Source organism: Salmo salar, chromosome 11, assembly GCF_965601325.2.
Source record: "Salmo salar chromosome 11, fSalSal1, whole genome shotgun sequence".
Lineage (NCBI taxonomy): Eukaryota > Metazoa > Chordata > Actinopteri > Salmoniformes > Salmonidae > Salmo > Salmo salar.
Window position 1 is genome coordinate 87920138 of NC_138301.1, and position 26974 is coordinate 87947111.

A 26974-nucleotide genomic window follows, 5' to 3' on the forward strand; every position below is an offset into this window, starting at 1 on the left:
GATTACTGCTGTAAATAAATGGGACAAATTACTGTCAAAGAAGAGTGATTTACTCCAAATGCTCCAAAGAGGTTCATTACCTTTTCAGTTGAAAAGGCCTAATATTCAATGGAAATAGACCTTGGTCCCTTTGACCCTTAATGTTTCATATTCAGAAATGTTATATATAGAATGCAGATTATTCAAAATCCCATATTTATTTTACGGGGCTGTGAATGTACAGAACAAGAAGGCCCGCACACTGTTAAAGCTCCCAATTCATAGCTTTATTGACGACGTTTCCGAAAAGGATCTTCGTCAGGTCAAACACGTGGAGTGTTCACATCCCAAAATACACAAGGAGTTGTGTAAGTCCACCGTCGAACACATGACCTCATAAGCAATTACAGTATTTTACCTCTCTGTGGACATGCTAGGCAGACAGAGAGGAAACAATTATGGCTAATAGATCCTAACAACATCATTTACCTTGAAATGGCCATTCAGTGACTATGGAGAGCAATTGTTTACTCTACCATCAACTCCCCTTAGGCCCCACTTGACATTTCTCAATGAAAGGCCACCAAGGACCATGCCTGTTATGTCGTGTAGGCCAGTGCCAGAGCACCATATTTTTTGAGATAGAGAGAGGCGGTGGATGCAGTGTTTACATGGGACTAGATGTAATCAGCTCGATTGCATTTTGGCAGGGGTGGCGGGTTTTAAAGAGCACTAGTGTGAGCGCACACACACGGACACACGCATTTGTGTACCTTTTTAAAAAGAAATTCCATTTCATCATCGGGAAACCAACTCCACTTGGGATTAATCCTTTTGTTTTCCCAAGTGTGTCCACTTACGCTCAGCAAACACCAAATCAAAGCCAACCAAACCAAACCAAACTGAGCCTGTGTTGCAATTAAACGACAAACCCAACAAGACATAGCACTCTTTCCATTTTCAAAGCTCCATAAGGATTACATTTACATTTGGACCGAGGCCAGTCTTTGTTTACAGAGCATCCCAATCCAATACTCTGCCTGACACTCCCGCTGTATGGCAGAGAGACAGGAGACCACAGGGAGCGGAGTGATTTATGCTAAGACAACACCCAGGACCCGCAAAGTGCGTCAGTGCTCCAAGAAATCTGCTTAAACAACAATAGAGGGAAGAATTAAACCAGCCAGACATCAGCTAGAATGATTTACCACGGCAACGGTGTGTTGGAACCCGGTGAGGTTCAAGCTTCTCGAAAATCAGTCACTATGAGTCACAGAGGTCAACTCATGGTGCAAGGCTAAGCTAGCTGATGTAGGCTAAGGCCTCCAGCCATTGTTAACCCCCTGGCACTGTTTTGATGGAGAGTGACAAAGGACAGGAGGACAGGAGGGACAGGTACAGAAAGGTCTAAATGCCATGCTGGGATGGAGCTGACCTTTCTTAACGTCTGGAGGACCTGGTGGCTTGAGGGTCGGGAAGGAAGGAGGGAGGGAGGGAGGTGATGAGAGGGAGAACTGTGAAGGAGGTGAATGGTATGGCAAAATATACATCTGTGGAGGTTTCCGGTAAAAGTGGAAAGGCTAAGTTGCAAAATTTGACTCAATCGTTCACTTTGTGAAAAGATTTTGATTGTGGAGACACCCTAGACATGGGCCTTAGGGGCCGTAGTGGCCATCTTACAAAATGACTGCCAACTGTAACACTATTTTACAGTTCAGAAGGACTATTTTTAGATAAACACTGGTATTGAACTGGTATTGTTCTGTACCTTACACCTTGTGATGACAGCTTAAAACACAGGACAGTTGAGCTAAAGGATGGGCAAAGTGCTCTCTCTTTCTTTCTCTCTGAATTCAATTTAATTTAAAGGGATTTATTGGCATGGAACCCTTTGTTCACATTGCCAAAGCAAGTGAAATAGATAATAAACACAAGTGAAATAAACAATCAGAAATTGTAAGCACTACACACACCATTTTTTTAATAATAGAGACATTTGAAATGTACAGTGTTGTAACAATGTGCAAATTGTGTAGTATAAAAGGGAAAATAAATAAAACAGATAAATATAGGTTGTATTTACAATGGTGTTTGTGCTTCACTGGTTGCCCTTTTCTTGTGGCTGTAACGATCTCGTAAGGAGTAGACCAAGGTGCAGCGTGTTCAGTGCTCATGAAAAAATATTTAATTCAACTCAGAACACTAAAGCAAACAATAAACAAAGAAACCACGACCGTCACGTTCTGCAGGCTTTACAGAGCTGTGCAAAAACAAGATCCCACACAGAAGGAGGGAAAAGGGCTGCCTAAGTATGATTCCCAATCAGAGACAACGATAGACAGCTGCCTCTGATTAGGAACCATACTCGGCTCAACACAAAGAAATAGAACACATAGACTGGCATAGAATGCCCACCCTACATCACACCCTGACCTAACCCCCAAAAAAGGGAAAATAAACAGCAATCTAAGGTCAGGGCGTGACAGTGGCAACAGGTCACACATCTTGCTGTTGTGATGACACACTGGTATTTAACCTAATAGATAGGAGAGTTTATCAAAATTGGATCTCAAATTCTTTGTTGGTCGTGTAATCTGAGAGAATATGTGTCTCTAGCAGGAGGTTAGGAAGTGAAGCCCCCCCCCCCTCTCTCCCTCTGCTCATCTCTCTCTCTCTGCTCATCTGACACAGAGTCACAGGCACACGGTGATTCCTGATTTGCTCTCGTCACAAACACGCAGTCTGGTTGGTAGAGCCTATATGAGGGACAGTGTATCCATTGATCTTTACCGGGTACGTTTTTATTGAGACGCGCGCGGTGTGTCGACCTATAAAAGAGGAGTGCGGCTTGGAGCGCGGGACCAGACTTTCCCCTGTTCTGTTCTTGAGGTGCGATAGAGACTCAATACAAAGATACTGAGCAATATGGAGGGGACTTTCCGAGAGCAGCTTTTCTTCCTTGTGTTATGTCTGTCGTTTCTGAAGGGAGACACCAGATACATCGAGGTAAGCCTCTGAAGTCACTTTGCCCATTAATTTACCTTTTTCGTTCCCATGTGTTTAATGTACTAGACTTTGTCATACGAGCTTACTTAATGCAATAATGTTTTCTGTATGAGAAAAGTTGTTACAACTTTTTGTACTCAAGTCAAATAATGTTATCATTGTAATAACTGTCATTGTGCACTTGATTTATGCATTATGTGAGCTACTAACTTTACTAAAACACTTGAGTTATCTTGCTTGACGGTATATTGTTGTCCACATTAAATCTTGACTTAAATTTTTTTTTTTTATCTAAATGTCGTTGTTTTTGTGCGCAGGAAAATGACATTACACCAGAGGGATTATTTGCACTTCTTAATTCAGAGCTCAAAAGAGAAATACCCGAGACATTCATTTACAGGCGACCCCTCCGTAAGTAACTAACTTAAATAATTTTTTAAAAACCGTAACTGACTGAAGTACTTTCTTAAAAGCCTTTATTATGCATACGGTCGATCTGTGAAGCAATCATTCTTTTTTGCCGACATGATCAAATCTTCAAAAATGCTTTTATTTAGCATGAAAGGTAAATAAAAATGTAAATCTGAATTTCAGTCACAATTGTGTATGGATTTGTGTGAATACTATATAATCGAAAATAATAAATGTGTGATTTAGGCCTCTTGTAATTTATATAATTATAATCTGTATATAACTTTATTGACTAAATTTACAAATTGATGTATACTACTTGAGGAATTGGAAATGTATATTAGATTGCATTTTTGTCAGAAAAAAATGATTAACAGCCAATGTGCACACAATTTAATGTTAACCCTGTCTCTGTCTCCATTTCTCTCTCCCTCTCCATGTCATCTCTCTTTCTGTCTCTATCTCCCACTCTCCCCCTCTCTGTTACTCCCACACCCATCTCCCTCCTTCTTCCCCTCTTCCCTATCTCTCCCCTCTATCTCTCCTCCTTCTCCCTATCCTTCTCTACCACCTTCCCTTTCTTCCTCCCGTCCTCATCCTCTCCCGCTCTCAGGTTGTCTGGACATGGTGGCAGTAGAGGGTCAGTTCACCTTCACAGCAGACCGGCCTCAGCTCAGCTGTGCTGCTTTCTTCATCGCTGAGCCCGACCAGGTCATCAGTGTGGAGTATAACAGCGTCGACATCGACTGCAGGGGAGGAGACTTCATCAAGGTAACCGCGCGCGCACATGTGGCATGCACGCACACATGAAAAGTACACACGCACAGCAAACACACATACACACACACCACCTCTTTCACACCCACATACATCCCAAATACTATTCCCTCCCACCTTCACCTTGACTGACGTCAGCACCACCAGGTCCAGGGGTAGATTCACTTTTCCAGACAGTTGGTGGGATGAAATTCCCGGCAGATTATTTTGTTGTTATTCGTGCCCAGGTCTGAGTAGTGCTCTTCCTCCGAGGCTAGGCGTAATCCCTCACCTTACCCCCTGGCCTGGGAACACTCGTTCTCAGTAGAAGATAATTACAGACTCCTAAATACCACAAAATGATATAGTCACTTAGCCGATGCTGTCATCAAGGGTAACATAGGTTATTTTCCGGTGTCGTTTTCTTACTTGACTTTTGTGAATTTGTGCTAAGGCTTCAGTTGAGTCCCACCCTTGATTTACAGCCAGGTCATACCAGATCGACTTCAGTATTCAACGTTTGTCCAAGTCCCCAGGACATCGGGAGATGCCTCCAATACCTTCCACTAGGGGCAATCTGAGCACCTATTACCATCTAGTACGCTCCAAGGATGGCGGGTTCAATCCCAGTGCTAGGCACTCTTTTGTATTTTTTTCTGTTTTAACCCTATCCCAAACCTTAACCCTTACCATAGCCCTTTATACTCATACGCGTATGTGGGTTGAAAATGGCATCTTTGGGCACTAATAAGCACCTAATCGGAAAGCAGTATTTTGAAAGATGAGACGTTGAGGATTATAATAAATACTGATTTGATGTCGTACAAGCAAGCCAAACACCCGTGAGTCCAAATGTACACTTCACATTTCTATATTATACAACTCATGTCATATACAGTGTCAACGTTCTTTTCATCGCTGTGTTTGATGTACAGTTACAAGATGACACGGGGTCGTACCCTGGGTTGTTCATTGTGAAGAACACCCGCCTGAAAGCACACATGACTCCTTTCTATGCGCCCCAAAATGACGATCGGTTTCTCTGAATTGCCTTGTGGAAAGCCTTACACTGTAAGATCCTATTTTATAACTTGGCTAGTCATGTTGGCAACAGAACAAGCTTGCAAGTAACGCCCACCTGACCCAGATTGCGATTAATAATGTACGTTTTTTTTTTTTAACAGTAATTGTGTTTGGATGCAGGGTTGTGTTCCAAACAAAACAACTACAAGTGTGCTCGTTCTAGTTCCTTAACGGCACATGGGAGAGCTAAAGCACCATATAGTTGAAGACTCTTCTTTGAGTCATAAAAGTGTATTGGAATTACTTTGGACCTGTAAATGCTTTGGAGAGGTGTTTGGCCACTTGGAGTTAGTCCTCTCACTCAAATCCTTGTTATTCTTTTGTCTTACGTTGCACCCACCTCAAATTTTCCAGGAATATTCTTATCATCTTACTAAATGTCCAGAATCCAGAATATTTTCAGATTTCGTTATCAACAAATGCGGTGAAAAGTACAGTAAATATAAAATCAACAGTGTAATGTTTGGATTCAGTCTTGTGTCAGGTGAACTGTTGTTTCATCAACTTTGGTCAGATAATTTCCCCATGATCTCAAAACTGTTTCTTTCAATTGCTACCATGCTTATGCATTTGCTTTTCATATTTTTTCTGTAAGAAACATTTCAATTTAGCCATATTCATATCGGCCAATTCCCACGAGTGTAAAGGGTTAACCAGTCGGAATTAATGGCTAAACTTAACTGTAGAAATTTGACGTTTAAAAAAATTGCATTGTTTAGAAGGAGTGCGAGGGCAAATTGAGTCACAGAGTACGCATTTCCTAACGGAAATATGCAAATACATGCTACAACGCGCCAATAGGATCTTGCTAGCTTGTGCTTGGCTCTGCCCACTGTCTTGCTTGTTCTGCCCACTATGCTTAACTTGCTCCCATTGGAAACGATACCCTGTGGTCTATCTTGGGTTAGTTCTTTGGTGATATCGTGTTTGGAATTAACCACACAGACACATGGTCACTTCCTGATTTGAACACTGGCTCAAACGGAAGTCACCTTTAAAAGTCAATTACAGTGAACAGGTTGTTCATCTGCATTTTTTGGAACCCTCGTTTTGCTTACAGAGAGAACTTCTGGAAGTTGGATTTGATTGAATGCTTTTGATTAAGTCCACATCTCTCTCCTCTCCCAGGTGTTTGATGGCTGGGTGATGAAGGGAGAGAAGTTCCCTAGTTCCCAGGACCACGCCCTGCCGTTGATGGAACGCTATGTGGACTACTGCGACTCTGGGACGGTCAGGAGAACCATGCGGTCGTCTCAGAACGTTGCCATGCTGTTCTTCCGCATTCACACTGCCGGGAGCTCCTTCACGCTGACAGTCAGGAAACCCATCAACCCTTTCCGTGAGTAGAGACGTGCACTAGCTTGATGGCCAGTCTTAGTGTTACTTTGAGTGCATGAACTGAAGCCCTGTTTATACCTGGTTCTAACATGCATCAGTTGTCCTGATCTTCTCCACATTCTGATTGTCCCCACATTTGTCGACAGGTGTAGACAGACAAAAGTCGCATTGTGATCTGATTGTGATTAGATCTTCCTGACCACATCCAGAGGTAGTCGAAGACGCATCTTGTACGGATTTCCTTGAAGTGTAAACAGATCCGGACAACTAAAGCTTAAAGCCAATTTATGCTTGCTCTGGGAAGCACCGTAGAGAAGGTTTGAAGCAATTGCAGAGTCTCCGGAGGCTTGCCAAATCGAGCTCCGTACCGCATCGCCGCGTGCCTCCCAAATGTTGTAACAATGCGTAGGGCTCTGTATAGCTCCTCATTGACATGATTAGTTGATGGTAGGTGGGAGCAAGAGGTCCTGTATAAACACAAACTAATTTCCTTGACAACAGCTCTGATCTGCTCCACGAGCGGCAAGAAGTAGGCCTATGAATGATCTGACTTCTGCGGAGGCCTCAGTGCAGTAAATGCTGTACGGCCACTGCAACTGAAAGGCTGCTAGATCGAATCCCCGAGCCGACAAGGTAAAAATCCGTCGTTCTGCCCCTGAGCAAGGCAGTTAACCCACTGTCCCTAGGCCGTCATTGTAAATAAGAATTTGTTCTTAACTGACTTACCTAGTTAAATAAAGGTTAAGAAAAAATAAATAAAAAGATGTCGGATTGACCATGTAGAGCCTTTTATTCCTTTTGGCCAAGTTCCCGCTTGTCCCGCTCTCTAAAAATAAATCACACTGGCCAGTTGAAATAGTAATTATGGACAATGATACCTCTACAATTCCTCCAGAATTAACATCATGGTCTTCATTAGAAACGAAGTGCCTATACTGGCACTGTGGTCGGATGCCACAGGCCAATCGAAATTAGATAACGCATATAGAAGTAAGGATATTTATGAGGAGATATCATCCCGAATGAGAGAAAAAGGGTTCTCCCGTTCCCACGTCCAATGCCAGTGAAAAATAGAAATAAAATACTGGAAAACATTGTACAGAAAGGCCAAGGACTGTAATAACAGGCGTGCCATTAGGTGCGCCAACATGGGGCAGGATGCCAATGTAATGCTATAATAGTACTTTATACCACGTTGTAATGCCAGGGTTGTGTGCTAATGCTTTAGGTGACCCTTTAGGTTGTTCAAGCTGCTCACGTCTAAGCCGTACTTGTGTGTGTGTTTGCATTTGTACTAAGAAATTTTGCCCACTTAAATGGATGCATTTTTGCTATAAGGTGAACACGTCTAGAGACACTGATACATCCCCCAACCCGCGCGCCAATGACGTGGACGTCGATAAAGGCAGCCCCCCCGCACCTCTCTGATCCATAGGGGTTGGGTTAAATACGGAAGATACATTTCTGTTGAATGCATTCAGTTGTGCAACTGATGAGTTATCCCCCTTCCTTTCTCATGCCACCCCCCTTCCACCTCTCCCCCTACAGCCTGTAATATCATCTCCCAGACACCAGAGGGCAGCTTCACCATGGTGATACCCCAGCAACACAGGAACTGCAGCTTCTCCATCATCTACCCCGTAGAGATCAAGATTGCTGAGCTCAGCCTGGGACACCTCAACGACTTCCCCATCAAGGTGAGCCCCGAGCAGGGAAACCTCTGAGCCTAGAGGTCTGAAGCACTGCTCATTTTCTTTTCGCCCCGGGAAATGTTTTGGTTGATTAATGTCACTCACTAATTAGCCAGAGATTCCACTCACCATGTGTCACAGGTCTGAATCAAAAATCCTGATTAGAAGGGAAGAATAGAAAAAACATCAACGATTCTGGCTTTTGGCTGGAGGTGGTTTAGTGAACTACCCTGCCAAAGACCTAGACACCTGTGTTAGCTCCCAGTGATGATGAGTGGATGCTTGGAGTCGGTGGAGATGAGTGTGAGAGTGTAGAAGGAAAGATGGAAGGAAGAAAGAAAGGGAGGGAGGGAAGTAAAAATACTTGTTAATCCATTGAGCTGGTCTTTCTCTACAGAGGTCCATCCCAGGCTGTGCGGGAGCAGGGGACTTTGTGGAGCTGCTGGGAGGGAACGGAATGGACCCGTCTAAAATGTTCCCTGTAGCTGACCTTTGCTACAACTTTAACGGTCCCGGTGAGTGGCACCCACGCCATCAACATCCTAACTACAATATATCTTTATTAACCCCCATCAACATCCTATCTACAGTATATCTTTATTACCCACCATCACCATACTAACTAGAATATATCTTTATTACCCACCATCACTATCCTAACTAGAATATATCTTTATTCCCCACCATCACAACTACAATATATCTTTAATTAACCCCACCATCACCATCCTAACTAGAATATATCATTATTACCCACCATCCTAAGTAGAATATATCTTTATTACCCACCATCACCATCCTAACTACAATATTTCTTTATTAACTCCACCATACCATCCTAACTAGAATATATCTTTATTCCCCACCATCACCATCCTAACTAGAATATATCTTTATTACCCACCATCACCATCCTCACTACAGTAGATCTTTATTACCCACCATCACCATCCTAACTAGAATATCTTTACTAACTCCACCATCACCATCCTAACTAGAATATATGTTTATTACCCACCATCCTAACTACAATATCTTTATTCCCCACCATCACCATCCTAACTAGAATATACCTTTATTCCCCACCATCACCATCCTAACTAGAATATATCTTTATTCCCCACCATCACCATCCTAACTAGAATATATCTTTATTACCCACCATCACCATCCTAACTAGAATATCTTTACTAACCCCACCATCACCATCCTAACTAGAATATATCTTTATTCCCCACCATCACCATCCTAACTAGAATATATGTTTATTACCCACCATCCTAACTACAATATCTTTATTCCCCACCATCACCATCCTAACTAGAATATACCTTTATTCCCCACCATCACCATCCTAACTAGAATATATCTTTATTCCCCACCATCACCATCCTAACTAGAATATATCTTTATTACCCACCATCACCATCCTAACTAGAATATATATTTTTAACCCCACCATCACCATCCTAACTACAATATATCTTTACTAACCCCACCATCTCCATCCTAACTAGAATATATCTTTATTACCCACCATCTCCATCCAAACTACAGTATATCTTTATATACCCCACCATCACCAACCTAACTAGAATATATTTGTAACGGCCGTCGTACGTAGTAGACCAAGGCGCAGTGGGTGAGAGTGCTCATCTTAACTTTATTTCAACACGTAACAAACAAAACGATCGAACGAACATTATTGCAGGCTAACACACAGCAGTGCAACAACAACTTCCCACAAAGGGACAGGTGAAACAGGGTTACCTAAGTATGACTCTCAATCAGCAACAACGATGTACAGGTGTTCCTGATTGAAAGCCATACCAGGCCAACACAAAGAAATACAAAACATAGAAATACAAAACAAGAACATTACCCAAAAACCCCGGAACACGTAAATCAAACACCCCTCTTACATAAATACACCCCATTAAACCCCGAACCACATAAAACAAATACCCCCTGCCACGTCCTGACCAAACTACAATAACCAAATAACCCCTTATACTGGTCAGGACGTGACAGTACTCCCCCCCCCCCCCCCCCCCCCTCCCCAAAGGTGCAGACCCCGGATGCACCTCACACAAAATTAAACACAAAATAAACCCCACAAACTAAAGGGAGGGAAGGGAGGGTGGCTTCCCGTGCTACACCCCCCCTCCCCAATCCTCCTACTGTGGAGGTGACTCAGGCTCTGGCCTTAGTCCACCACCTAACCTGTCCACCCCCGCTGAATACCTTTGGCTGAGACACATCGCTGTGGACCTCGGGCTGAAGCACTTCGCTGTAGACCTCAGGCAGAAGGACGATTCTGGGAGCTCTAGGCAGAAGGACGACTCTGGGAGCTCCGGACTGTGGGCCGTCTCACTCGGTTCCGGACTGTGGGCCGTCTCACTCGGTTCCGGACTGTGGGCCTGTGAATGCTCGGCCTCGCCGCCGTGCGCATCACCCAAAGCACGGGACCTGACCATTAATAGGCTGCTTCCGATAAGCACGGGGAGTTGGCCTGGGGCTTAACCCTGGCCCAGCCAAACTACCCTTGTGCCCCCCCATTTTTTTTTATTGGGGCTGCCCCTCAGGCTTAAATGTCAACCGTGTGTATAGAGCCTCATACCGGCGTCGCTCCACCTTGGCTGCCTCTATCTCCTCCGGTGGGCGACGATATTCCCCAGCCTGGTGCCATGGTCCCACCCCGTCCAGGATCTCCTCCCATGTCCAAGTTTCCGAATAGTCCACATAATTCCTCTGTTGCTCCTTACCCTGCTGCTTGGTCCATTTGTGGTGGGAAGTTCTGTAATGGCCGTCGTACGTAGTAGACCAAGGCGCAGCGGGTTGAGTGCTCATCTTAACTTTATTTGAACACGTAACAAACAAAACAAGAAAACGATCGAACGAACAGTATTGCAGGCTAACACACAAGAGTGCAACAACAACTTCCCACAAAGGGACAGGTGAAAACAGGGCTACCTAAGTATGACTCTCAATCAGCAACAACGATGTACAGCTGTTCCTGATTGAGAGCCATACCAGGCCAAGACAAAGAAATACACAACATAGAAAACCATAGAAATACAAAACAAGAACATTACCCAAAGACCCCGGAACACATAAATCAAACACCCCTCTTACATAAATACACATCCCATTAAACCCCAAACCACATAAAACAAATACTCCCTGCAACGTCCTGACCAAACTACAATAACCAAATAACCCCTTATACTGGTCAGGACGTTACAATATCTTTACTATCCCCACCATCACCATCCTTACCAGAATAGATCTTTATTAACTCCACCATCACCATCCTAACTAGAATATATCTTTATGAACTCCACCATCACCATCCTAACTAGAATATATATTTATTACCCACCATCACCATCCTAACTAGAATATATCTTTATTAACTCCACCATCCTAACTAGAATGTATATTTATTACCCACCATCACCATCCTAACTAGAATATATATTTTTTACCCACCATCACCATCCTAACTAGAATATATCTTTATTCCCCACCATCACCATCCTAACTAGAATATATCTTTACTAACCCCACCATCACCATCCTAACTACAGTATATCTTTATTAACCACCATCACCATCCTAACTACAATATATTTACATTTACATTTACGTCATTTAGCAGACGCTCTTATCCAGAGCAACTTACAAATTGGTGCATTCACCTTATGATATCCAGTGGAACAACCACTTTACAATAGTACATCTATATCTTTTTTTTGGGGGGGGGGGGGGGTCAGAAGGATTACTATATCCTATCCCAGGTATTCCTTAAAGAGGTGGGGTTTCAGGTGTCTGCGGAAGGTGGTGATTGACTCCGCTGTCCTGGCGTCGTGAGGGAGCTTGTTCCACCATTGGGGTGCCAGAGCAGCGAACAGTTTTGACTGGGCTGAGCGGGAACTGTGCTTCCGCAGAGGTAGGGGGGCCAGCAGGCCAGAGGTGGATGAACGCAGTGCCCTTGTTTGGGTGTAGGGCCTGATCAGAGCCTGAAGGTACGGAGGTGCCGTTCCCCTCACAGCTCCGTAGGCAAGCACCATGGTCTTGTAGCAGATGCGAGCTTCAACTGGAAGCCAGTGGAGTGTGCGGAGGAGCGGGGTGACGTGAGAGAACTTGAGAAGGTTGAACACCAGACGGGCTGCGGCGTTCTGGATGAGTTGTAGGGGTTTAATGGCACAGGCAGGGAGCCCCGCCAACAGGGAGTTGCAGTAATCCAGACGGGAGATGACAAGTGCCTGGATTAGGACCTGCGCCGCTTCCTGTGTAAGGCAGGGTCGTACTCTGCGAATGTTGTATAGCATGAACCTACAGGATCAGGTCACCGCCTTGATGTTAGCGGAGAACGACAGGGTGTTGTCCAGGGTCACGCCGAGGCTCTTAGCACTCTGGGAGGAGGACACAATGGAGTTGTCCACCGTGATGGCGAGATCATGGAAAGGGCAGTCCTTCCCCGGGAGGAAGAGCAGCTCCGTCTTGCCGAGGTTCAGCTTGAGGTGGTGATCCGTCATCCACACTGATATGTCTGCCAGACATGCAGAGATGCGATTCGCCACCTGGTTATCAGAAGGGGGAAAGGAGAAGATGAATTGTGTGTCGTCTGCGTAGCAATGATAGGAGAGACCATGTGAGGATATGACAGAGCCAAGTGACTTGGTGTATAGCGAGAATAGGAGAGGGCCTAGAACAGAGCCCTGGGGGACACCAGTGGTGAGAGCACGTGGTGCGGAGACAGATTCTCGCCATGCCACCTGGTAGGAGCGACATGTCAGGTAGGACGCAATCCAAGAGTGAGCCGCGCCGGAGATGCCCAACTCGGAGAGGGTGGAGAGGAGGATCTGATGGTTCACAGTATCAAAGGCTGCAGATAGGTCTAGAAGGATGAGAGCAGAGGAGAGAGAGTTAGCTTTAGCAGTGCGGAGAGCCTCCGTGACACAGAGAAGAGCAGTCTCAGTTGAATGACCAGCCTTGAAACCTGACTGATTTGGATCGAGAAGGTCATTCTGAGAGAGATAGCAGGAGAGCTGGCCAAGGACGGCACGTTCAAGAGTTTTGGAGAGAAAAGAAAGAAGGGATACTGGTCTGTAGTTGTTGACATCGGAGGGATCGTGTGTAGGTTTTTTGAGAAGGGGTGCAACTCTCACTCTCTTGAAGACTGAAGGGACGTAGCCAGCTGTCAAGGATGAGTTGATGAGCGAGGTGAGGTAAGGGAGAAGGTCTCCGGAAATGGTCTGGAGAAGAGAGGAGGGGATAGGGTCAAGCGGGCAGGTTGTTGGGCGGCCGGCCGTCACAAGACGCAAGATTTCATCTGGAGAGAGGGGAGAAAGAGGTCAAAGCATAGGGTAGGGCAATGTGAGCAGGACCAGCGGTGTCGTTTGACTTAACAAACGAGGATCGGATGTCGTCGACCTTCTTTTCAAAATGGTTGACGAAGTCATCCGCAGAGAGGGAGGAGGGGGGGAGGAGGTTTCAGGAGGGAGGAGAAGGTGGCAAAGAGCTTCCTAGGGTTAGAGGCAGATGCTTGGAAGTTAGAGTGGTAGAAAGTGGCTTTAGCAGCAGAAACGGAGGAGGAAATGTAGAGAGGAGGGAGTGAAAAGATGCCAGGTCCGCAGGGAGGCTAGTTTTCCTCAATTTCCGCTCGGCTGCCCGGAGCCCTGTTCTGTGAGCTCGCAATGAGTCGTCGAGCCACGGAGCAGGAGGGGAGGACCGAGCCGGGTCGGGAGGATAGGTGACATAGAGAGTCGAAGGATGCAGAAAGGGAGGAGAGGAGGGTTGAGGAGGCAGAATCAGGAGATTGGTTGGAGAAGGCTTGAGCAGAGGGAAGAGATGATAGGATGGAACAGGAGAGAGTAGCAGGAGAGAGAGAGCGAAGGTTGCGACGGCGCAATACCATCTGAGTAGGGGCAGAGTGAGTGGTGTTGGAGGGGAGCGAGAGGGAAAAGGATACAAGGTAGTGATCACAGACTTGGAGGGGAGTTGCAGTGAGATTAGTAGAAGAACAGCATCTAGTGAAGATCCGGTCAAGCGTATTGCCTGCCTTGTGAGTAGGGCGGACGGTGAGAGGGTGAGGTCAAGAGAGGAGTGGAAAGAAGGAGGCAGAGAGAAAGGAGTCAAAGGTAGACGTAGGGAGGTTAAAGTCACCCAGAACTGTGAGGGGTGAGCCATCCTCAGGAAAGGAACTAATCAAGGCGTCAAGCTCATTGATGAACTCTCCAAGGGAACCTGGAGGGCAATAAATGGTAAGGATGTTAAGCTTGAATGGGCTAGTGATTGTGACAGCATGGAATTCAAATGAGGAGATAGACAGATGGGTCAGGGGAGAAAGAGAGAATGTCCACTTGGGAGAGATGAGGATTCCAGTGCCACCACCCCGCTGACCAGATGCTCTCTGGGTGTGCGAGAACACGTGGTCAGACGAGGAGAGAGCAGTAGGAGTAGCAGTGTTTTCTGTGGTAATCCATGTTTCCGTCAGCGCCAAGAAGTCGAGGGACTGGAGGGTAGCATAGGCTGAGATGAACTCAGCCTTGTTGGCCGCAGACCGGCAGTTCCAGAGGCTGCCGGAGACCTGGAACTCCACGTGGGTCGTGCGCGCTGGGACCACCAGGTTAGAGTGGCAGCGGCCACGCGATGTGAAGCGTTTGTATGGCCTGTGCAGAGAGGAGAGAACAGGGATAGACCGACACATAGTTGATAGGCTACAGGAGAGGCTACGCTAATGCAAAGGAGATTGGCATGAAAAATTAACTAAACAACTGGGGAAGCGAGAGAGTAGGGCCTCCCTCACTAACAATTCACTGAAACACTAAAACGCTAAAATATAACTTTTCTAGCTTCCACTAGAAATTAAAATTGATGTAAACTACAGTGGTTCAATGTTTCCAGGAATAGGCCCAAACTTAGTTTATTCCGCTAGATAACTTGGTACAGTATTCTTCCGTGAAAACCCACCTAGTGCACCGTGTCCTATGACTAGCTAACTAGCATGCTAGCATCCTATAAACACACGGTTAGCACCAATACTTGGTAACAACAAGCTACCAATGGATCATTCGTGTCCGTGTCTACTTCATAACGCAGAAGTAATTAAACGTTGGCTAGCTAACACAAAGTCAGTCCTGCTAGCTACACAAGTGGCCTACACATCTCGAATGTTCAGAAAGTTAAGCTTACGTTGCAAAAATCTTATTGACTAAAAATGATACAGCTAGCTGGTAGAGTTAGCTAGCTAGCAGTGGGCGCGTTGTAGACTATGTTAGAAAATGTAGCTGGCTAGCTAACCTCGATAGTTACTCTGTACTACGCCTTTATCTTGATACAAAGACAACTATGTAGCTAGCTAACATTACACTAGTCAAATTGTTCCGTTGTAATGAATATAGTTTCTACAGTACTGCTAATTGGTAAAGTTGGCTAGCTAGCAGTGGCTGTGGTGTTATGGTGTTGACGCCGTTTCGAAAACGGTGAGAACGAATGAACGAATACAGCTGGCTAGCTAACCTTGTTAGTTCCTCAGAGCTACACCTTTATCCTTGATACAAAGACAGCAGATACAACTATGTAGCTAGCTAACAATACACTAATCATATATACACATCAGGACATGTGCATAGTGAACTCCACCACATATAAATATGAAAATAGAATACAGTATTTCAGAACGTGACCTACCACTTGAATGTCAATATCAAAGAAGAATGTAGTTAGGATATATCTTTATTCCCCACCATCACCATCCTAACTACAATATATCTTTATTCCCCACCATCAAATCCTTACGAGAATATATCTTTATTACCCACCATCACCATCCTCACTACAGTAGATCTTTATTACCCACCATCACCATCCTAACTAGAATATATCTGTAATAACCCCACATTCACCATCCTAACTAGAATATATCTTTATTAACTCCACCATCACCATCCTAACTAGAATATATCTTTATTACCCACCATCACCATCCTAACTATAATATATCTTTATTACCTACCATCACCATCCTAACTAGAATATATCTTTATTACCCACCATCACCATCCTAACTAGAATATATCTTTATTACCCACCATCACCATCCTAACTATAATATATCTTTATTACCCACCATCACCATCCTAACTATAATATTTCTTTATTACCCACCATCACCATCCTAACTATAATATTTCTTTATTACCCACCATCACCATCCTAACTACAGTAGATCTTTATTACCCACCATCACCATCCTAACTAGAATATATATTTATTAACCCCACCATCACCATACTTACTAGAATATATCTTTATTACCCACCATCACCATCCTAACTGGAATATACCTTTACTAACCCCACCATAACCATCCTAACTAGAATATATCTTTAATACCCACCATCACCATACTTACTAGAATATATCTTTATTACCTACCATCCCCATCCTAACTGCAGTATATCTTTATTAACTCCACCATCACCATCCTAACTACAATATATCTTTATTACCCACTATCACCATCCTAACTAGAATATATCTTTATTACCCACCATCACCATCCTAACTGGAATATATCTTTATTACCTACCATCACCATCCTAACTAGAATATATCTTTATTACCCACCATCACCATCCTAACTAGAATATATCTTTAATACCCACCATCACCATCCTAACTGGAATATATCTTTATTACCTACCATCACCATCCTAACTAGAATATATCGTTATTCCCCACCATCACCATCCTAACTAGAATATATCTTTAATACCCACCATCACCATCCTAACTAGAATATATCTTTATTCCCCACCATAACCATCCTAACTAGAATATATCTTTATTACCCACCATCACCATCCAAACTGGAATATATCTTTATTACCTACCATCACCATCCTAACTAGAATATATCTTTATTCCACACATCACCATCCTAACTAGAATATATCTTTATTACCCACCATCACCATCCTAACTAGAATATATATTTATTCCCCACCATCACCATCCTAACTAGAATATATTTTTATTGCCCACCATCACCATCCTATCTGCAATATATCTTTATTACCCACCATCACCATCCTAACTACAATATATTTTTATTGCCCACCATCACCATCCTATCTGCAATATATCTTTATTACCCACCATCACCATCCTAAATAGAATATATTTTTATTGCCCACCATCACCATCCTAACTGGAATATACCTTTATTACCCACCATCACCATCCTAACTGGAATATACCTTTATTACCCACCATCACCATCCTAACTAGAATATATCTTTAATACCCACCATCACCATCCTTACTATAATATATCTTTATTCCCCTCCATCACCATCCTAACTGGAATATACCTTTACTAACCTCACCATTCTAACTAGAATATATCTTTAATACCCACCATCACCATCCTTACTAGAATATATATTTATTCCCCACCATCACCATTCTAACTACAATATATCTTTATTAACCCCACCATCACCATCCTAACTACAATATATCTTTATTCCACACATCACCATCCTAACTAGAATATATCTTTATTACCCACCATCACCATCCTAACTAGAATATATCTTTATTCCCCACCATCACCATCCTAACTAGAATATATGTTTATTGCCCACCATCACCATCCTATCTGCAATATATCTTTATTACCCACCATCACCATCCTAACTAGAATATATTTTTATTGCCCACCATCACCATCCTATCTGCAATATATCTTTATTACCCACCATCACCATCCTAAATAGAATATATCTTTATTACCCACATCACCATCCTTACTAGAATATATCTTTATTACCTACCATCACCATCCTAACTAGAATTTATCTTTATTCTCCACCATCACCATCCTAACTAGAATATATCTTTATTACCCACCATCACCATCCTAACAACAGTATATCTTTATTACCCACCATCACCATCCTAACTAGAATATATTTTTATTGCCCACCATCACCATCCTAACTGGAATATACCTTTATTACCCACCATCACCATCCTAACTGGAATATACCTTTATTACCCACCATCACCATCCTAAGTAGAATATATCTTTAATACCCACCATCACCATCCTTACTATAATATATCTTTATTCCCCTCCATCACCATCCTAACTGGAATATACCTTTACTAACCTCACCATTCTAACTAGAATATATCTTTAATACCCACCATCACCATCCTTACTAGAATATATCTTTATTACCTACCATCACCATGGTAACTGCAGTATATCTTTATTCCTCACCATCCTAACTAGAATATATCTTTATTAACTCCACCATCCTAACTAGAATATATCTTTAATACCCACCATCACCATCCTTACTAGAATATATATTTATTCCCCACCATCACCATTCTAACTACAATATATCTTTATTAACCCCACCATCACCATCCTAACTAGAATATATCTTTATTCCCCACCATCACCATCCTAACTAGAATATATGTTTATTGCCCACCATCACCATCCTATCTGCAATATATCTTTATTACCCACCATCACCATCCTAACTAGAATATATTTTTATTGCCCACCATCACCATCCTATCTGCAATATATCTTTATTACCCACCATCACCATCCTAAATAGAATATATCTTTATTACCCACCATCACCATCCTAAATAGAATATATCTTTATTACCCACCATCACCATCCTTACTAGAATATATCTTTATTACCTACCATCACCATCCTAACTAGAATATATCTTTATTCCCCACCATCACCATCCTAACTAGAATATATCTTTATTACCCACCATCACCATCCTAACTACAATATATCTTTATTACCCACCATCAACAATCTAACTAGAATATATATTTACTAACCCCACCATCACCATCCTAACTACAATATATCTTTATTCCCCACCATCACCGTCCTAACTAGAATATATTTTTATTGCCCACCATCACCATCCTAACTGGAATATACCTTTATTACCCACCATCACCATCCTAACTGGAATATACCTTTATTACCCACCATCACCATCCTAACTAGAATATATCTTTATTCCCCTCCATCACCATCCTAACTGGAATATACCTTTACTAACCTCACCATTCTAACTAGAATATATCTTTAATACCCACCATCACCATCCTATCTGCAATATATCTTTATTACCCACCATCACCATCCTAAATAGAATATATCTTTATTACCCACCATCACCATCCTTACTAGAATATATCTTTATTACCTACCATCACCATCCTAACTAGAATATATCTTTATTCCCCAACATCACCATCCTAACTAGAATATATCTTTATTACCCACCATCACCATCCTAACAACAGTATATCTTTATTACCCACCATCACCATCCTAACTAGAATATATTTTTATTGCCCACCATCACCATCCTATCTGCAATATATCTTTATTACCCACCATCACCATCCTAAATAGAATATATCTTTATTACCCACCATCACCATCCTTACTAGAATATATCTTTATTACCTACCATCACCATCCTAACTAGAATTTATCTTTATTACCTACCATCACCATCCTAACTAGAATTTATCTTTATTCTCCACCATCACCATCCTAACTAGAATATATCTTTATTACCCACCATCACCATCCTAACAACAGTATATCTTTATTACCCACCATCACCATCCTAACTAGAATATATTTTTATTGCCCACCATCACCATCCTAACTGGAATATACCTTTATTACCCACCATCACCATCCTAACTGGAATATACCTTTATTACCCACCATCACCATCCTAAGTAGAATATATCTTTAATACCCACCATCACCATCCTTACTATAATATATCTTTATTCCCCTCCATCACCATCCTAACTGGAATATACCTTTACTAACCTCACCATTCTAACTAGAATATATCTTTAATACCCACCATCACCATCCTTACTAGAATATATCTTTATTACCTACCATCACCATGGTAACTGCAGTATATCTTTATTCCTCACCATCCTAACTAGAATATATCTTTATTAACTCCACCATCCTAACTAGAATATATCTTTAATACCCACCATCACCATCCTTACTAGAATATATATTTATTCCCCACCATCACCATTCTAACTACAATATATCTTTATTAACCCCACCATCACCATCCTAACTAGAATATATCTTTATTCCCCACCATCACCATCCTAACTAGAATATATGTTTATTGCCCACCATCACCATCCTATCTGCAATATATCTTTATTACCCACCATCACCATCCTAACTAGAATATATTTTTATTGCCCACCATCACCATCCTATCTGCAATATATCTTTATTACCCACCATCACCATCCTAAATAGAATATATCTTTATTACCCACCATCACCATCCTTACTAGAATATATCTTTATTACCTACCATCACCATCCTAACTAGAATATATCTTTATTCCCCACCATCACCATCCTAACTAGAATATATCTTTATTACCCACCATCACCATCCTAACTACAATATATCTTTATTACCCACCATCAACAATCTAACTAGAATATATATTTACTAACCCCACCATCACCATCCTAACTACAATATATCTTTATTCCCCACCATCACCGTCCTAACTAGAATATATTTTTATTGCCCACCATCACCATCCTAACTGGAATATACCTTTATTACCCACCATCACCATCCTAACTGGAATATACCTTTATTACCCACCATCACCATCCTAACTAGAATATATCTTTAATACCCACCATCACCATCCTTACTATAATATATCTTTATTCCCCTCCATCACCATCCTAACTGGAATATACCTTTACTAACCTCACCATTCTAACTAGAATATATCTTTAATACCCACCATCACCATCCTATCTGCAATATATCTTTATTACCCACCATCACCATCCTAAATAGAATATATCTTTATTACCCACCATCACCATCCTTACTAGAATATATCTTTATTACCTACCATCACCATCCTAACTAGAATATATCTTTATTCCCCAACATCACCATCCTAACTAGAATATATCTTTATTACCCACCATCACCATCCTAACAACAGTATATCTTTATTACCCACCATCACCATCCTAACTAGAATATATTTTTATTGCCCACCATCACCATCCTATCTGCAATATATCTTTATTACCCACCATCACCATCCTAAATAGAATATATCTTTATTACCCACCATCACCATCCTTACTAGAATATATCTTTATTACCTACCATCACCATCCTAACTAGAATTTATCTTTATTCTCCACCATCACCATCCTAACTAGAATATATCTTTATTACCCACCATCACCATCCTAACAACAGTATATCTTTATTACCCACCATCACCATCCTAACTAGAATATATTTTTATTGCCCACCATCACCATCCTAACTGGAATATACCTTTATTACCCACCATCACCATCCTAACTGGAATATACCTTTATTACCCACCATCACCATCCTAAGTAGAATATATCTTTAATACCCACTATCACCATCCTTACTAGAATATATCTTTATTACCTACCATCACCATCCTAACTGCAGTATATCTTTATTCCTCACCATCCTAACTAGAATATATCTTTATTAACTCCACCATCCTAACTAGAATATATCTTTAATACCCACCATCACCATCCTTACTAGAATATATATTTATTCCCCACCATCACCATTCTAACTACAATATATCTTTATTAACCCCACCATCACCATCCTAACTAGAATATATCTTTATTCCCCACCATCACCATCCTAACTAGAATATATGTTTATTGCCCACCATCACCATCCTATCTGCAATATATCTTTATTACCCACCATCACCATCCTAACTAGAATATATTTTTATTGCCCACCATCACCATCCTATCTGCAATATATCTTTATTACCCACCATCACCATCCTAAATAGAATATATCTTTATTACCCACCATCACCATCCTTACTAGAATATATCTTTATTACCTACCATCACCATCCTAACTAGAATATATCTTTATTCCCCACCATCACCATCCTAACTAGAATATATCTTTATTACCCACCATCACCATCCTAACAACAGTTGATCTTTATTACCCACCATCACCATCCTAACTAGAATATATCTTTATTACCCACCATCACCATCCTAACTACAATATATCTTTATTACCCACCATCAACAATCTAACTAGAATATATATTTACTAACCCCACCATCACCATCCTAACTACAATATATCTTTATAAACCACCATCACCGTCCTAACTAGAATATATTTTTATTGCCCACCATCACCATCCTAACTGGAATATACCTTTATTACCCACCATCACCATCCTAACTGGAATATACCTTTATTACCCACCATCACCATCCTAACTAGAATATATCTTTAATACCCACCATCACCATCCTTACTATAATATATCTTTATTCCCCTCCATCACCATCCTAACTGGAATATACCTTTACTAACCTCACCATTCTAACTAGAATATATCTTTAATACCCACCATCACCATCCTTACTAGAATATATCTTTATTACCTACCATCACCATCCTAACTGCAGTATATCTTTATTCCTCACCATCCTAACTAGAATATATCTTTATTAACTCCACCATCCTAACTAGAATATATCTTTAATACCCACCATCACCATCCTTACTAGAATATATATTTATTCCCCACCATCACCATTCTAACTACAATATATCTTTATTAACCCCACCATCACCATCCTAACTAGAATATATCTTTATTCCCCACCATCACCATCCTAACTAGAATATATGTTTATTGCCCACCATCACCATCCTATCTGCAATATATCTTTATTACCCACCATCACCATCCTAACTAGAATATATTTTTATTGCCCACCATCACCATCCTATCTGCAATATATCTTTATTACCCACCATCACCATCCTAACTGGAATATACCTTTATTACCCACCATCACCATCCTAACTAGAATATATCTTTATTACCCACCATCACCATCCTAACTACAATATATCTTTATTACCCACCATCAACAATCTAACTAGAATATATATTTACTAACCCCACCATCACCATCCTAACTACAATATATCTTTATTCCCCACCATCACCGTCCTAACTAGAATATATTTTTATTGCCCACCATCACCATCCTAACTGGAATATACCTTTATTACCCACCATCACCATCCTAACTGGAATAAACCTTTATTACCCACCATCACCATCCTAACTAGAATATATCTTTAATACCCACCATCACCATCCTTACTATAATATATCTTTATTCCCCTCCATCACCATCCTAACTGGAATATACCTTTACTAACCTCACCATTCTAACTAGAATATATCTTTAATACCCACCATCACCATCCTTACTAGAATATATCTTTATTACCTACCATCACCATCCTAACTGCAGTATATCTTTATTCCTCACCATCCTAACTAGAATATATCTTTATTAACTCCACCATCCTAACTAGAATATATCTTTAATACCCACCATCACCATCCTTACTAGAATATATATTTATTCCCCACCATCACCATTCTAACTACAATATATCTTTATTAACCCCACCATCACCATCCTAACTAGAATATATCTTTATTCCCCACCATCACCATCCTAACTAGAATATATGTTTATTGCCCACCATCACCATCCTATCTGCAATATATCTTTATTACCCACCATCACCATCCTAACTAGAATATATTTTTATTGCCCACCATCACCATCCTATCTGCAATATATCTTTATTACCCACCATCACCATCCTAAATAGAATATATCTTTATTACCCACCATCACCATCCTAACTAGAATATATCTTTATTCCCCAACATCACCATCCTAACTAGAATATATCTTTATTCTCCACCATCACCATCCTAACTAGAATATATCTTTATTACCCACCATCACCATCCTAACAACAGTATATCTTTATTACCCACCATCACCATCCTAACTAGAATATATTTTTATTGCCCACCATCACCATCCTAACTGGAATATACCTTTATTACCCACCATCACCATCCTAACTGGAATATACCTTTATTACCCACCATCACCATCCTAAGTAGAATATATCTTTAATACCCACCATCACCATCCTTACTATAATATATCTTTATTCCCCTCCATCACCATCCTAACTGGAATATACCTTTACTAACCTCACCATTCTAACTAGAATATATCTTTAATACCCACTATCACCATCCTTACTAGAATATATCTTTATTACCCACCATCACCATCCTAAATAGAATATATCTTTATTACCCACCATCACCATCCTTACTAGAATATATCTTTATTACCTACCATCACCATCCTAACTAGAATATATCTTTATTCTCCACCATCACCATCCTAACTAGAATATATCTTTATTACCCACCATCACCATCCTTACTAGAATATATCTTTATTACCTACCATCACCATCCTAACTAGAATATATCTTTATTCCCCAACATCACCATCCTAACTAGAATATATCTTTATTACCCACCATCACCATCCTAACAACAGTATATCTTTATTACCCACCATCACCATCCTAACTAGAATATATTTTTATTGCCCACCATCACCATCCTATCTGCAATATATCTTTATTACCCACCATCACCATCCTAAATAGAATATATCTTTATTACCCACCATCACCATCCTTACTAGAATATATCTTTATTACCTACCATCACCATCCTAACTAGAATTTGTCTTTATTCTCCACCATCACCATCCTAACTAGAATATATCTTTATTACCCACCATCACCATCCTAACAACAGTATATCTTTATTACCCACCATCACCATCCTAACTAGAATATATCTTTATTACCCACCATCACCATCCTAACTAGAATATATTTTTATTGCCCACCATCACCATCCTAACTGGAATATACCTTTGTTACCCACCATCACCATCCTAACTGGAATATACCTTTATTACCCACCATCACCATCCTAAGTAGAATATATCTTTAATACCCACCATCACCATCCTTACTAGAATATATCTTTATTACCTACCATCACCATCCTAACTGCAGTATATCTTTATTCCTCACCATCCTAACTAGAATATATCTTTATTAACTCCACCATCCTAACTAGAATATATCTTTAATACCCACCATCACCATCCTTACTAGAATATATATTTATTCCCCACCATCACCATTCTAACTACAATATATCTTTATTAACCCCACCATCACCATCCTAACTAGAATATATCTTTATTCCCCACCATCACCATCCTAACTAGAATATATGTTTATTGCCCACCATCACCATCCTATCTGCAATATATCTTTATTACCCACCATCACCATCCTAACTAGAATATATTTTTATTGCCCACCATCACCATCCTATCTGCAATATATCTTTATTACCCACCATCACCATCCTAAATAGAATATATCTTTATTACCCACCATCACCATCCTTACTAGAATATATCTTTATTACCTACCATCACCATCCTAACTAGAATATATCTTTATTCCCCACCATCACCATCCTAACTAGAATATATCTTTATTACCCACCATCACCATCCTAACAACAGTTGATCTTTATTACCCACCATCACCATCCTAACTAGAATATATCTTTATTACCCACCATCACCATCCTAACTACAATATATCTTTATTACCCACCATCAACAATCTAACTAGAATATATATTTACTAACCCCACCATCACCATCCTAACTACAATATATCTTTATTCCCCACCATCACCGTCCTAACTACAATATATTTTTATTGCCAACCATCACCATCCTAACTGGAATATACCTTTATTACCCACCATCACCATCCTAACTAGAATATATCTTTAATACCCACCATCACCATCCTTACTATAATATATCTTTATTCCCCTCCATCACCATCCTAACTGGAATATACCTTTACTAACCTCACCATTCTAACTAGAATATATCTTTAATACCCACCATCACCATCCTATCTGCAATATATCTTTATTACCCACCATCACCATCCTAAATAGAATATATCTTTATTACCCACCATCACCATCCTTACAAGAATATATCTTTATTACCTACCATCACCATCCTAACTAGAATATATCTTTATTCCCCACCATCACCATCCTAACTGGAATATACCTTTATTACCCACCATCACCATCCTATCTGCAATATATCTTTATTACCCACCATCACCATCCTAAATAGAATATATCTTTATTACCCACCATCACCATCCTTACTAGAATATATCTTTATTACCTACCATCACCATCCTAACTAGAATATATCTTTACTCCCCACCATCACCATCCTAACTAGAATATATCTTTATTACCCACCATCACCATCCTAACTAGAATATATCTTTATTACCCACCATCACCATCCTAACTACAATATATCTTTATTACCCACCATCAACAATCTAACTAGAATATATATTTACTAACCCCACCATCACCATCCTAACTACAATATATCTTTATTCCCCACCATCACCGTCCTAACTAGAATATATTTTTATTGCCCACCATCACCATCCTAACTGGAATATACCTTTATTACCCACCATCACCATCCTAACTGGAATATACCTTTATTACCCAC

The 26974-nt window shown here is 40.9% G+C and overlaps 1 protein-coding gene across 1 annotated transcript in view; it reads left to right on the forward strand.

Annotated features, from left to right (window-relative positions):
• The first annotated feature begins 2775 nt into the window (after positions 1 to 2775).
• The window catches only part of LOC106563108 (corticotropin-releasing factor-binding protein), a 49675-nt gene continuing 25476 nt past the window's right edge, over positions 2776 to 26974 (forward strand). The window contains exons 1-6 of the mRNA XM_014128333.3: positions 2776 to 2985; positions 3303 to 3396; positions 4010 to 4167; positions 6364 to 6574; positions 8122 to 8270; positions 8662 to 8779. Coding sequence (XP_013983808.2) covers positions 2905 to 2985; positions 3303 to 3396; positions 4010 to 4167; positions 6364 to 6574; positions 8122 to 8270; positions 8662 to 8779 — 811 coding nt within the window. The 5' untranslated portion in view covers positions 2776 to 2904. The remainder of the gene's footprint in view (positions 2986 to 3302; positions 3397 to 4009; positions 4168 to 6363; positions 6575 to 8121; positions 8271 to 8661; positions 8780 to 26974) is intronic.